The sequence below is a fragment of the Tigriopus californicus genome, chromosome 1, assembly GCF_007210705.1.
Source record: "Tigriopus californicus strain San Diego chromosome 1, Tcal_SD_v2.1, whole genome shotgun sequence".
Lineage (NCBI taxonomy): Eukaryota > Metazoa > Arthropoda > Copepoda > Harpacticoida > Harpacticidae > Tigriopus > Tigriopus californicus.
The window spans coordinates 6,480,284-6,495,163 of NC_081440.1; the positions used below are offsets into that span (position 1 = coordinate 6,480,284).

General features: G+C 48.9%; 2 protein-coding genes across 2 annotated transcripts; both read left to right on the forward strand.

The window, feature by feature from the left end:
* Positions 1 to 1,897: 1,897 nt before the first annotated feature.
* On the forward strand, positions 1,898 to 6,083 carry LOC131887503 (ubiquitin carboxyl-terminal hydrolase 7-like; the record flags this gene model as incomplete). The annotated part of the gene is given in 1 exon segment (XM_059236134.1): positions 1,898 to 6,083. A coding segment is annotated over 1 exon segment (3,330 nt). The 3' UTR covers positions 5,256 to 6,083.
* A 43-nt stretch (positions 6,084 to 6,126) lies between these two features.
* LOC131887492 (neurobeachin-like protein 1) lies at positions 6,127 to 14,617 on the forward strand. Its single transcript, XM_059236122.1, has one exon. It carries the CDS (start codon positions 6,146 to 6,148, stop codon positions 14,471 to 14,473), a length of 8,328 nt encoding a protein of 2,775 aa, XP_059092105.1. The 5' UTR covers positions 6,127 to 6,145; the 3' UTR covers positions 14,474 to 14,617.
* The last annotated feature ends 263 nt before the right edge of the window (positions 14,618 to 14,880 follow it).

Sequence of the window (14,880 nt, forward strand, 5' to 3'; positions counted from 1 at the left end):
CATTAATTTGAGTGCAAAATTGATTTTGGTTGAAATAGTAACATTACGGAAAATTTGGAAAGTGAAACAAAGTAAGGTCATTTCAATCATCCTTAACACTTTGTGTAGGCTTCTAGAACAACATTTCCTCTTAAATGGTCCCGTTTTATGCAAGAGGAAGTGGATTTGGAATCAAAATCAAATCAGTTTGTATTTTCGACAAAACATCAACCAATATAGTGGACTATATTGGCTTACCTTTCATATATACAAAGGATATACGATAAAATCAAATAAGTGGGAGTCAATTTCTATAAAATATTTGAACTGGCGAAATGAAAAACAATATCAACATAAGCGTTGACCCAGTAGCAGAATTTAAGTCAGACTTGGACAAGTTTTTGACTAATATTCCCGATCAACTTTGTATTCAAGGGTTAGCCAGATTAGGAAACTGGCCGCACATACTCAGGAATGGCCTCCCTAAAACCAGCCAGCCCAAAGACAGCCTGCTGCAGACTCTTGCGGAGACCGGCTGCGACGAGCCGGAAAACCGCAAAACAATTCGGGATTTTGAATAGAATTTGACACCTATTTTTTTTAAAGGCAGCACAATTTAGCAATCAAGTAGTGAACTTGATTTTTGGTTGAAATGCAAAATTAGTACTTTCCTAACGAAACTCTGTTCAACTATTCCCAGGCCTGTTCTGGCCCAGATCTGTTTGAGGATGTTTCATTATGGCCTACCTGGTAGAAAGCTCTTCCAGCCATTGGTGGTGAAACTACTGAGGTGACTAAATACAAATGACTATAATTTCGCTGCCATTGGATATAGTACTATATTCAACCCACCTTGATTTAATTAATCAGTCAGACAGTTTCATAATATTCATGGTAGGAAGTTATTCCCCGTACAACTAATTCTAGGCGAAAGTTAAAGATTTGAATGGGACCTTTTGGGCGGCCTTAGTTTGGTTAGTCTGGGTTCAGTGTTATGTCTAAGCAAGATGTGTCTTCGGGGTTTAATCTGTCGCCCAATGTTGGTCAATGGTGAAGGAGAGAGATGCGTTAGCTGGAAAAGGCTACCATAAGATGACCCCGCCTTTCTTCCCAATCATCGCCCCACGTCACGGATTCACCCCTTTGATAACACTATCCGTCGGAGAAGTCACACTCATTCAGGCCTGGACCGGTGCCCAGAAGGCAAGTGCACTGACCCACCCAGCTGCAGGGACCGAACCGCACATCAAATCAGCCAAATCAGCGGCCTACCGCTCAGCGAGTCCAAATCCAGATCCACTCAGCCAACTATGGCTGAATTTACTAGGCATGAATCAGCTCTTTTACAAAGATTACAATGAGCTGCTATGGCTACAAAAACTAGAAAATTCCAATGGACTGGGGTTTTCCTCATGAAAAACCTCATGAGCAGAGGTGAAGGGATCTACAATCTTACCCTTTTGAAAATATCGAGCTCTCACCCTGAATTGAGTGTGAGGCTGAGACGAGCGAGAGAGAAGAAGGCAAAAGAAGACACGAATTAAGATCAGACCCAGCTAGAGTGAGTGAGGAGAGAGAGAGGAGAGAGAGAGACCAGCAGCAGACACTCACACACACTTACAGACAGACAGACGGACAGACGGACGGACGGAAGTTAGAAGACAGAAGACAGAAGACGGAGGACAGAGGGTCGGAAGAAATTGAAATATCACGCCAACCACGAGGCCCGCCGTTGGAAGCCCGAGTCGCCCGGTCAGCATCGACCCGGCCCCCCCCACCATCACCTTCAGCCCATTCAGCCTGAGACCCACCGACGACGGTCTCGTCCCGCCTACCTTTTTTGGCCGGGCCCGTTGGATTAGGGTAGGCCATTGGGCATAGGTTCTCCTCGTGGAGAACAGAATTCAGTTTGATTTGGGGCCTGATCAGTGCCGGGATCCGGCTGCATGGTGACCATGGAAACTGGACAATTGAGCGAGGGCCCGGACACGCCCATGGTGTCGGTGGACACCCAGTTAGATGAGGATGAGGCTCGCCCCGAGGCCACCTTCGCCTTCACGGTCGACAAATTCTCGACGGTCAAGGAATCGGTTCTGTCCGCCCCCTGCATGGTCCGTAATCTGCCCTGGAAGATTATGATCATGCCCCGCCCTTCACACAACGACCGCTCGGGTTCGGGCGGCGGTGGCGGTGGGGGTGGCGGCAATCAAGGCGGGAATGGGGCGCCCCCGCCGGCCAAGTCTATGGGCTACTTTCTGCAATGTAACGGTGAGAGCGAGGCTGCCTCGTGGAGTTGTCAAGCCTCGGCCGAATTGCGGGTCATCAACCAGCGAAATCCGGCCAAGGACACGTTTGTGCGCAAGATTTCGCATTTGTTCTACTCCAAGGAGAACGACTGGGGCTTCTCGCACTATATGAACTGGCCGGATGTGATGGACCCCGAGAAGGGCTTTATCAAGGACGACAAGGTCACGTTCGAGGTCAAGGTCACGGCCGATGCGCCCCATGGCGTGTGTTGGGACTCGAAGAAGCACACGGGTTATGTTGGGCTCAAGAACCAAGGCGCCACGTGTTATATGAACTCGCTCTTGCAAGTCTTGTACTTCACCAACAGTCTACGCAAGAACGTGTACAAGATGCCCACCGAGGCCGATGACAGCGCCAAAAGCGTGGGCCTGGCCCTCCAGCGCGTCTTTCACGACCTACAGTTCAACGACAAGTCGGTCGGCACCAAGAAATTGACCAAATCCTTCGGTTGGGAGACGTTGGACTCGTTCATGCAACACGACGTCCAGGAGTTTCTGCGCGTCTTGCTCGACAAGCTCGAGATGAAGATGAAAGGCACCATCGTGGAGGGCTCCATCCCGCGCCTCTTCGAAGGCAAGATGGTCTCGTACATCCGCTGCAAGAACGTGGACTACACGTCCAGCCGCATCGAGTCGTTCTACGACATTCAGCTCAATATCAAGGGCAAGAAGAACATTCACGAGTCGTTCGAAGACTACATAAAGACGGAGAATCTCGACGGCGATAACAAGTACGACGCGGGCACGCACGGGCTCCAGGACGCCGAGAAGGGCATCCTCTTCACGTCTTTCCCGCCCGTGCTCCATCTTCACTTGATGCGATTCCAGTACGACCCCATCACCGACAGCTCGGTCAAGTTCAACGATCGCTTCGAGTTCCCCAATGCGCTCGACCTCAAGGACTACCTGAAGAAACCCGAGAACGGCAATGGCGACGACGAGGCCATGGATGTTGACGGCGAGGGCTGTCCCGTGGTTCAGGCTGACCTGGACGGGGCCAAGTACCTCCTGCATGCGGTCCTGGTCCATTCGGGCGACAATCACGGCGGTCACTACGTGGTGTTCATCAACCCCAAAGGTGACGGGAAGTGGTGCAAATTTGACGACGATGTGGTGTCACGGTGCACGGAGAAAGAGGCCATTCAGAACAACTTTGGCGGCGTGGACGATGACGTCACCACGAGACAGTCCACCAACGCCTACATGCTGGTCTACATCCGGCAGAGCTTGCTCAAGACCATCCTCTGTGAAGTGTCGGAGTTGGATATCCCCGCCGCCTTGAGCGAACGGCTGGCCGACGAGAAAAAGATCGAGATTGCCAAGCGCAAGGAAAAGAACGAGGCTCACCTTTACATGAACATACGATTGCTCCTCGAGGACAATTTTAACGGGCACCAGGGCAACGATTTGTACGATCCGGACAAAGTCACCTGTCAAGAGCTACGGATCAAGAAGACCGACACCCTGCAAGAGGTGTTGGTCCAGCTGTCCGCCCAGATGAAGATTCCGGCCGAGCAAGTGCGGATGTGGCCCATGAACCATCGGACTAATCAAACGCTCCGACCCGCCTTAATCGATGTTGAGTCCGATTTGGACAAAGCGTTTTTTGACGTGGCGGATAACACCAATCCGTACAACGTGTTCCTAGAGGTGGCACCCCCAGAAACGCCCTCACGTCCTTTGCCACCGTTTGACAAGGACCAAGATGTCATGCTGTTTTTTAAATACTACGATCCCGAAGTCGAGAAGATTCATTACATGGGCCACATGTACGTAGCTATTACGGCCAAGGTCACGTCCATGGTGGAGGAACTCATTAAACGGGCCAATTTGCCCGCCCACACGCCGCTCACTCTCTATGAGGAGATTAAACCGAACATGCTCGAACGCATCGAGGACATTGACAAGCCTCTGGAGCATGTGCTTGAGGAGCTCATGGACGGCGACATTATTGTTTACCAGAAGCAAATCCTACCCAACCAGAACAGCTCGTTCCGATTGGCCAGTTGTCGAGACTACTTCAGAGACCTCTTTTACAAAGTGGACGTGAACTTTGTGGACAAGAATCTTCCGAATGACCCTGGCTTCACCCTGACGCTCTCCCAGCGTATGAACTACGCCCAAATCGCACAGGCCGCGGCCGAGAAGCTTGAGATCGACCCGGAGAAGATTCAATTTTTCAAGACTCAGAATTACCGGGAAGTGCCCGGACATGCGTTGCGATGCACGTTCGAGGGGACCCTCAAGGACCTTTTAGTTTGCGTCCGACCCAAACAGCCGCGCAAGCTCTTCTATCAAAAGCTCGCTATTCCCATCCACGAGTTGGAGAACAAGAAACAGATCAAGTGCACTTGGCTCTCGCTCGATCATAAGGAGGAGGAGGAGCTCACCCTCTATCCCAGCAAGACAGGCACCATCGGCGACATGCTCGAAGAGGCCAAAGCCATGGTCACGCTCTCGCGACCCAATGCCAAGTTACGCCTCTTGGATATTGTGTCCCACAAGATTAATAACATCAACGCTGAGAATTCCCCTATCGAGTCGCTCCCCGCCACCCAATCCAAGACCTTCAGAATCGAGGAGGTTCCCGAGGATCAAATGCGAGTGAGTGAAACCGAGTTGTTAGTTCCCGTGGTGCACTTCCAAAAGGAGATCTACTCCACTTTTGGACATCCCTTCCTCCTCAAGGTCAAAGAGGGCGAGAAGTTCCAATCCGTCAAGGATAAGATCCAAAAGCACCTTGAGGTTCCGGACAAGGAGTTCGAGAAATATCGGATCGCAGTGATTTCCGTGGGCCGTGCCAAGTACCTGGATGCCATAGAGCAGGACACAGTGAGACTCAAAGACTTCTTGAACACGAATCAAACGAGTAACAACACGAAGCCTTATTTCGGCTTAGAGCATGTGAACAAGAACTCCAAGCGGGCTCGATACAATTACATGGAGAAGGCTATCAAAATCTACAACTAAGGGTCAGATCCGACCCCCCACCCCCATTCACAGGGATAGGACGGAGTGAGCTATTTTTTTCCCCATTCCCGAACGAAGACGAACAACAGCAACAAGAACAACAACAACAAACCGCGTGCGTTTGGTTCTTTTTAAAATTGTCATGAACTGATCATCCAACAACCATTGCTTCAGGTCAAAGATCACCTTCCGCGCTTGTCTAGCAGTAATCCCTCGGTCCGTCTTCTCTCCTGGATATAAATTATTTGGTGTGCCCATAATTGCGGTCATTTCGATTTGAGTATGAATGAAATCATCGGAATCGTTCCATGTGACACGTCAAGCCAATTCCAAACATACACGCATACATATTTACATACGAAATCTAGATAGAAGTGCACACAAACACACACCCCAACCCGCAGTCTGACAACATCGTTTCTTTTCTAATTCAGATTCTCACCAATTGAATTGAGTTGCTTTTTTTCCGAGCTTGCCGTAGAAACCAGATCTTGGGCGCTTTCGCTCTTCTTGCTCTTTTTCCGCCGAAATTAGCCCACAACGCCTGTTGTCTGCAACCCCATTGATGACAATAGAACGAGCACAACCACCTCCGTTTCCACTTTTCCGTGGTCCAACCATGCAGCAACATTTAAAATTGATATTTATTTGACGGCCTCCCGTCCATTGTCAGTTGATAAGAGGATATGGACATGAAGTAAAACGAAACCCACCATCATGTTAGATTGTAAATCTCAGAATAAATTGGGAACGGATTGAACGATTCAATTTTCGAGCGAGTCGTTGATAGACACGATTATCCACCTCTTTCCAATTTATTTTTCCAGAGCGTAACTACACAAGTGCCCCCCCCTGGCTCCAAGTTGTTTAACAAAACCCGGGTCCCCATTATGGATCGTTTGCGGTTCTGTGGGATCTTCAAGATGGATGACTCTCTCTTGGGTACCTGGACCAAATACATCGAAGAGAGCGATGAAAAGTTCTTTCGGAAGTTTGTCAAAGGCTTGGTCACATCCTGGGAGCGAACCGTTAGCCCCAATTGGGATATGCTCGTGACCAGCCGTTTGGAAGGGCATCGGGAAGAGGGACCCGCCATCCATGAGCTGCCCGAGGAGCTCCTGCCTGCCCTCAGCAAATTTCTATTCATCGGCAAGGACGAGGCCGAACAAAGTGCAATCAACGCAAAATCCATCGGGCACAGCAAGGACATTATCAAGTGCTTGATCATCATTTGCCGCTTGCCGGATAATATCCCGTTGGTGTCCTCGATGGACTTCGTACAAATGATCACCCAAATGGACTCTCTACTACTTCAGCAATTGCTCGATATGGAATCGTCCTTCTTCGCCAGAAAGGTCAAGACGGAAGTGTCCCAGCAGAAGCTCCGAGATGAGATCCTCGACTTTATCGTTCAAAGTTGTCACTTTCTCGAGACCATCTACGACCCGCATTTTCGATACCGCACTTTTCTATGCGGCAAAGAGCCCGAATCCGAGATTCAGATCCCCCCCAGTCCTATAGCATTGCACCAAGAAACTATTCCCTTTCTTTACGAGAGTTTTGAGACGGCTTTGGCCGATTGCTTCCCGGATTTAGCCCAAGAAATGTTAACCGTGTTTGGTGCCATCATTTCCGGCGCTCGACATAACGCCATTCGGGCCATTTCACCCGCCACCACCAAGATGATCTCGAAGACCATTCGGGACTCGGACACCAACGAGCAGGTCCACATCACGGCCATCTATTGCTCGGCCAAGTCCATCCGGATTTTGCACGAGGTGCCCATGGAGGAACGCCAATTGGATATTCAGCTCCTCATCGAGCAATACCAACAGATCTTGAGCTCAGTGAGCTTGAAATCCACGGTGAGTGTGGCCACATTGGTGGAGGGTGTGGGCTTGCTTTCGCGGGTGATGACTGTCAAGAAACCCGCTGAATTGAAGGAGTTATTGGCCAAGAACGCCCTCATCCAAACGTTACTCGAAGTCATTAAGGATTCGCAACTCGATACCGATAAAAAAAGGATCTTACTTCCGGTTGTGATAGACCGTCTGGGACTTTTGCTTAAGAACTGTGAGCATGCTTGTCAGAAAATGATCAAAATCGACGGATACTCGAAACTATTCGAGGTTGTGAACAGCTTGGGACCCCCGGATAGCAATATTTTGAAATCCATCCTGGCCATCTCTACCCATGGCGAGGACCCGAATGGCCAACTCAACCTCATCAAGAACATCGAGCCCATCACTTATCTCCTCAAGTGGATCTCGGAAACCGACTACGAGAACTTGGAGCAGCAAGTGTGGCTCATGGAAAGCTTGAACTCGCTCTGTGGTGCCAATATCCAGAATAAGATGCTTTGCTGCCAATCGGGAGTGATCCGACAGTTGGTAAAAGTTCTGAGTAAATTTGAACGACTCCACGAGAAGAGCGCCATCGAGATTTTGAAACTCATCGAATCCTTGGGCACGCATTCCATCGAACCCGTCGAATTGAAGCACCTCATCGCCCTTCTTGATCAGAGAAACGACGATCAAGACGACAGGTTTCCCTACAAAAGTCATGTGATCCACGTGATCTCGTCCATGGCCAAGAGCGATGGATACGAGGTGTGTCGAGAATATTTCGAGATCGGCAACGATATCAAGGGACTGAGTGTGCCCAATATCTGCCAATGGACGGGTCCAGTCTCGGGTATGACCTTTCACTGTTGGATTCGATTGGAAAAGACTCCGGTCTTTGACAAGGAGTTCCGACGTCAGTTGTACAGCTTTTACACCACCAACGGAAATGGTTTCGAAGCCTTCTTCTCATCGGAGGGTATTCTTGTGGCTGCCGTGGCTCATAAGAAGGAATTTTTGGCCGTGCCCCTAGAGGGATTTCCTTTGAATGATGAGAGATGGCATTGTATTGAGATTTGCCACGCACACGGTAAGGGTCCCTTTGGCAAAAGTACTGTGACGTTTTACGTGGATGGAGCCAAACGCTTGGAGTGTGCTCTGAAGTTCCCCACTTTGAGTGAGCCCATCTCGTATTGCACCATCGGATCGCCCCTTCAACGAGGCAATATCCCCGCCCTGAACTCAGATCAATTGGGCAAGACCACCTTTAAAGATGGACTCATGGACGCCATCAAGATCGGGATCCCCGGCGTGATCAATTTACCTTCGACCTTGAAAGGCTTTTCGAATGACCCGCACTTGAAATGGACACTTATCGGACTCGAGAACCAATTTTGGGGCCAACCCATTTCTTTGGTAGGTCAGATGGGGATGGTCTGTTGCTTCCAGGATGCTCTGACCCACCCTCAAATTCGACATCTGTACTCTTTGGGGCCAAATAATGGCCTGGCCTTCTCTCATGAGGAGAACCCCGAAATCTTGGACATTTTGAATCGCATCGTGTTCTTCTATTCGGCCAAGGCCAGTCATAATTTGTCTTGTCCAAATCTCGTGAACCCGTCCAAATTTGAAGCGCAAGTGTTCGCCCAATCGTTTGGGACCCGAGATGTGAAAGACGTGATCAACTGCATTGGCGGGGTCCATGTGCTTTTTCCTCTTTTGGAAAATGCGGCTTTGGCCGATGAGAATGAACCTGCAGATACGAGTTATCTTTCTCTCAGGGACGAAGATAGTCCGGAGAGTCGTCGGGGCTCTGTCCATCAATCGGGGGAGGTCAGTGATTGGGAATTGGTCCCATCGAGCTCGTTTTCCGATTGGAAGTTGGAGCAAAACGCCATTTCCGGATTCCTCACTCTCGTCAAGAACCTGGTCACCAATCACACGATCAACAAAGAGCAACTCATGCGATGTGGAGGTGTGGCCATCATCGGAGCTCTCCTCCAAAATGCCAAAGCCCACCTCATAGATGTGAATGTACTAATGGCCACGCAATTATTGGTGGAGTTGGCTCACGCCAGTCAAGATCAAAAACTCCTGTTTCAGATATTTCAGCATATCCTGTTCGACTTCCGAATTTGGTCCAAGGCTGAGTTTCACGTCCAGATCGGTCATATCCAGTACTTATCCACTATCATTAAGGACGACAGAAAACTTTTTCGCAAGAAGTTTGGTGTCCAATTCCTGCTGGATGTGGTTCGCAAACACTATGGGGATAGCGACGCACTTTCCATCGAGGACTGTAAAACCATCAGGGCCAGTCTTTTTGGCTTAATCAAGTACTTTTTGCAAAGGGAAGTCACCTCCAAGGAGGTCTATCCCCTCGTGTCATTCATCCTCGCTGAGAAGAACGGCCAGCTCTTATTAGAAATCTGCGAGATGCTCACACTCTATCTCGAGAATCGTCAAGCAAAAGACCAAATGTTTCTAGTCATGTACGAAAGTCGACGAGCCGACTTGTTTCATTGCCTTCTGTTGAGTCAGAATCTTCAACGACCACAGCGTATGGCACTTCAGAGGATGCTCACGGCCATTTTGCGCACGAATCGGGTGTCCGTGCGGCATAAGCATCGCATGCACTTGTTTGAGGCCCGATACTTGGGCTTTCTCCACCTGAGGTTCAAGCGAGCCTCGGAGGAGTGTCCTGTGTTTAAGGAAGAGATCCTGGTTTACACCGATCAAATGCTACTTTTTGACGATGCCACCACTTTCCAAGGCATCTTAGGTCTGGTCCATCATCTGCAATGGTTCAATTTAGACATCAAGTTGGAGATTGCTCGTCGGATAATGAGCTTCATGTTCACCAGACCTGATGTGCCCATGCAATTTGCCCGTCAAATTGGATGGCAAGATTGCCTCACGCGTCTTCTCGTCAAAAAGATCCTCAAACCAGACGCCGAGTCCAACGTCTCATTAGACGATAGCTCCAGTCTCGCCGGAGATGATTCTTATGTGATTATGAGTGGATTAACATCCCCCTCCCATTATATTGATCGAGCCACGACCACGGCCAAACATTACTTGCCCGTTCATGCGGGTGAGGCGGTGGGTGCGCTAGGATCGGCTGTGGGCGATGTGGCCTCAAAAGTTGTCAGTAGCACCTCCAAGAAGGTGTCAAGTAATGTGAACTATGCCAAAGATTTCGCGTCAGAGAAAGTGACCAACACCATGCTCATGACTCAGGGCATGGTGTCCCAAAGAATGGCCTCCGCTCAGGAGCGAGTGACCTCCACCATGAGTAAGACTCATCAATTCTTAGGAGATCTGAGTGAGCGCGCTTCCTTCTCCAGGAAACGTTTGGGCAGCATTTCATCGATTGGAACCAATGACGAGTCCCTGATGCACGAGAATCGCTCCATGACCCCGCAGTACATGAGCACCTACAACTTCGAGATGGACGATCTGGCTCCCAAGTCGACCTCCACCAGTTCGGAAGATGTGCGCGACACGGCCTCGTCCTCACCCACGCGCATGCATGACTGCATCTCCGAGGAAGTTCACGACATGGAGATGATCAACGAGGAGCTCATCAACGAGCTCCACCGAATGGGAGTCAAGAAAACTGACGATGTCGGCCACGATCGAGAGGAAGAGTTGTGCCAACTAGCCATCAATATCCTGTTCACCGTCATGTGGAGAGGTCTGCATGGTGCCAGCGAAGCCGTCATCAAAGAGCGAGGTCAAGTGATAGCCTGCATCAATATGCTTGGGCTGAACAACGAATTATTTCGAAGCCATGTGGATTTGAAAAGACGATTGGTCGAGATGTGCATTCAAGCCGTGTTATCGGATGTAAGGGACAAGTCCCAAGTGAATTCTGATTGTACAGCCATGGCTGAGCATGTGATGCAATGGGCCTACGATTTGGTTGTGTTGGATCCTTATGGAAAGTTCGACAAGAAGGTCTCGGAATCCCTGCTGGATGGCATTCTAGCCATTGTGGAGAGCTTCATGGTGTTTCAAGAGGGCAATTCTGAGACCGAATGGAGTGTCATGGCCAAGATGGCCTTGGATATTTTGCTGAAATGCGCGGATGAATCGGGTGATATTGAATTGTGCACAATGGCCACAGCCAAATTGCACGCTCTGGTCCAAACTCGCGCGTCGAGTAGTGTCGAGGAAAATGGTTATCTGATATTGAGGGTGTCGAAAATTATCGAAAAGGTTCTCCAGCATGAAGTTCAGCCCGTTGAAGATAATCAGGACCATTATTCATTTATTATTCCGGTGTTGAAGGCCTTGTTAGAAAAATCGCGGGATCAACTTCATCTTACCACAAACTTGCCTTCGATCAATTTGCGACAACCGAGTCCGACATTCTTCGAGACCTTCAAGGCCTATTCCCAAGGAGAGGAATGGCGCTATTTCCTTCAGAAAAAAGTGACCCCCTACCACGATGCATTTTTGGCAGGTTTCCTATCTGGATTGCCACTTAAGATGGACACGTTTTGGGCTGAGGGCTATGAGCTGTCAAAAATCGCCTCTCACAAGCGTAATCGCGAGATTGGCGAGAGCAAGCTCCGTTTTGAAAACAAATATCTGGAGCCCTTCCATCGATCAGTGCGACACGAAAATGTTCGATTCAATAACATGCTCAGCCAAGAGATGTCCCACTTGGTTTTCATCCGGAAACGATGGCAAATCACCAAGAGACTCTTCTTTGGACCTCGAGGGGCGTGGTACGATGATCGAGAGGGCTCACTCGACTTCTGGAAACTGGCCAACAACGAGAACTTTATGCGAATGCGGATGAAGTTGATTCCCAACATGAACTTTGACCCTCATCGGGAAGCCAGTGCTGCCCGAGACAATGTCAAGATCGAAGAGAAGAAGCCCAAGAATGGAGGAGCCTTTCGGCTGAACATCTCGAAAGAGGCCGTTCGCTCGATCGAGGCCACCCCCGATGACAGTTTGACGGAGGAAGAGCTCAAATCGATCGCCATCGAGCAGATGGAGACCACAAACGAGACCACAGATGTTGAAAAGCAAAGCGAACGGCTCGTCTTCTCCGAAGAATGCGAGCTTGTGACCTACATGTCTGTGATCAAAGGCACCTTTGAGCTCACCACGAATTTTGTCTACTTCTTTGATGCAAGCCCGTTCAAGGAGAATGAGGACAGATTCGATTTTCGTTGGAGTCTCATGCAAGTGCGAGAGATGCATTTGCGTCGGTTCAACTTGCGGAGATCTGCAATCGAATTCTTTCTTTTGGACCAAACCAATTACTTCCTGAATTTTCCCAACAAGAAGAACCGAAACCGGGTATACTCCAAATTAGCTAGTATGAAACTTCCATATCTGGTCACGAGCTCGAGTCGATCCCCGGCGGATCTGCTCAAATCATCGAATCTGACTCAAAAGTGGGTGAATCGAGAGATCTCCAATTTCGAATACTTAATGCAACTCAACACCATTGCTGGACGGTCCTTCAATGATCTGTCCCAATATCCGGTGTTCCCCTGGATTCTGGCCGATTACGAGTCGGAAAAGCTGGATTTTCACAATCCCAAAACCTTCAGAGATCTATCCAAGCCCATTGGAATTCAGAATGAGAAGCACGTAGAGGAAGTCCGATCTCGGTTCCAAAGCTTCGACGATCCGGCGGGAGTGATCGCCAAATTTCATTATGGCACCCATTACTCGAATTCAGCTATGGTGCTACACTATTTGGTTCGAGTTGAACCTTTCACATCACTCCATATCGAACTTCAAAGTGGACGGTTTGACGTGGCTGATCGGCAATTCCATTCGGTGCCTCAAACTTGGAAAAGTCTCTTCGAGAATCTCAATGACGTCAAAGAGCTTATTCCGGAGTTTTTCTACTTTCCCGAGTTCTTGCAGAATTTGAACAACTTTGATCTTGGTCGTCTTCAGGGAAAGAAGAACCGGGTGCACGATGTCGTACTACCCGCATGGGCCAAGACACCTGATGACTTCATCCGAAAACATCGATTGGCTTTGGAATCAGAATATGTGTCGGCTCACCTCCACGAATGGATCGACTTAATCTTCGGGTGCAAGCAAAAAGGCGAAGCTGCGGAAAAAGCTCTTAATGTGTTCTACTACTGTAGTTATGAGGGGGCGGTTGATCTGGACGCCATCTCGGACCCAGGAGAGCGTGAGGCCATCGAGGGAATGATAAATAACTTTGGCCAAACTCCTTGCCAACTTCTCAAGGACCCCCATCCCCAGAGACTGCTTCTTCCCGAATACAACAAACAACGGGAGATTGCCAAGCCTGGTTCCTTCAAGGTGGACATGTTCCTCATGCCACACCTCTGGAAGCCCTACTTCATCGAAGTCTCGTCTGAGCGTGATCCCCTGATTTTCGCCCAAGTGCCCAAATCGCAATACAAGTCGTTCATTCAGTATGGAACACCAGATTCTTTGGTGACTTTGTCCGAGCAATGCGTACTTGGCTCTCACGGTTGGCTCCCCTATGATCGATCCGGAGAGATTATCTTCACGTTTGAAAAGGATTTGACTTACACAAAATCTCGCAAGCAATTGCCCCTACCCATGACCCCGAATTTGCAACCCTCTCAGAAGCTTTTTGTGGTCTCGCCCGATGCCAAGTACATCTTTTTCGGTGGCCATTGGGACAATAGTCTGCAAGTGTTTAGTATTCCCAAAGTGAAAGTGGTTTCCAAGGTGATTCGTCACATTGATGTTATCACGTGTGTGGCCATGGACAGCACTGGGAACTACATCATGACTGGCTCAAGGGACAACACGTCTATCATTTGGGAGGCCTACCAGTACTCAATCCTGACTCAGCCTGGCACCCTAGTTCCCAACCCGAAACCTCTTCAAGTATTGTCGGGCCACGACAAAGCAGTCACTTGTGTGGCCATTTCCACTGAATTGGACATGGCCGTGTCCGGATCCGAAGATGGTAGCGTCAACGTTTACACCGTCAAAGAAGGTCAGTACGTGCGAAGTATTTTCCCACCCACGTACGGTGCAGACCCTTACAAGGTCGATCAACTGAACCTATCCTACCAAGGCCACGTGGTCTTCACTGGCCACAATCGGGATGTTCATTCCCTCCACGTCTACACGGTGAACGGCCATCTTTTGTCTTCGAGCTCGGTGGAACATCGGATCACGGCCATCGGCGTGACTGCCGATTTTGTGGTCACCGGGGATGAGAACGGCGAGTTGATTCTTCGGGATCTTCTCACGCCCAAAATGTTGTACAAGATCAACCTTCAATTGCCCATTCAGGACGTGTCGTTCGTAGCTGGGAACACCCACATTTTGGCGCCACTGCGAGATGGAAGGCTCACTGTGATCGGATTAAAGCCCTCAGGAAAGTGAATCAAAAGCAAAGAGAGCAAATGTTTTGCTAATAAAAACAGGGGAGGTTACTGATGTTGTTGATTGATAAATATATATATATAATTGTTTTCTTTTATTTATTCAAGATATCTTACACGTTTGCACGAAGGTTCCGTGGGAATCAGAAACAAAGAGAGCAAATGTTTTGCTAATAAAAACAGGGGAGGTTACTGATGTTGTTGATTGATTGATAAATATATATATATAATTGTTTTCTTTTATTTATTCAAGATATCTTACACGTTTGCACGAAGGTTCCGTGGGAATCAGAAACTCATTTATGTCATGTTTTACTCGTGTTACCTTTATCATCTGTCCTCTCCAATACATTCCAGATCATCTATCTTACTCATTTATTTCTTGCTAGTCCTCGTTAATGAAACGAA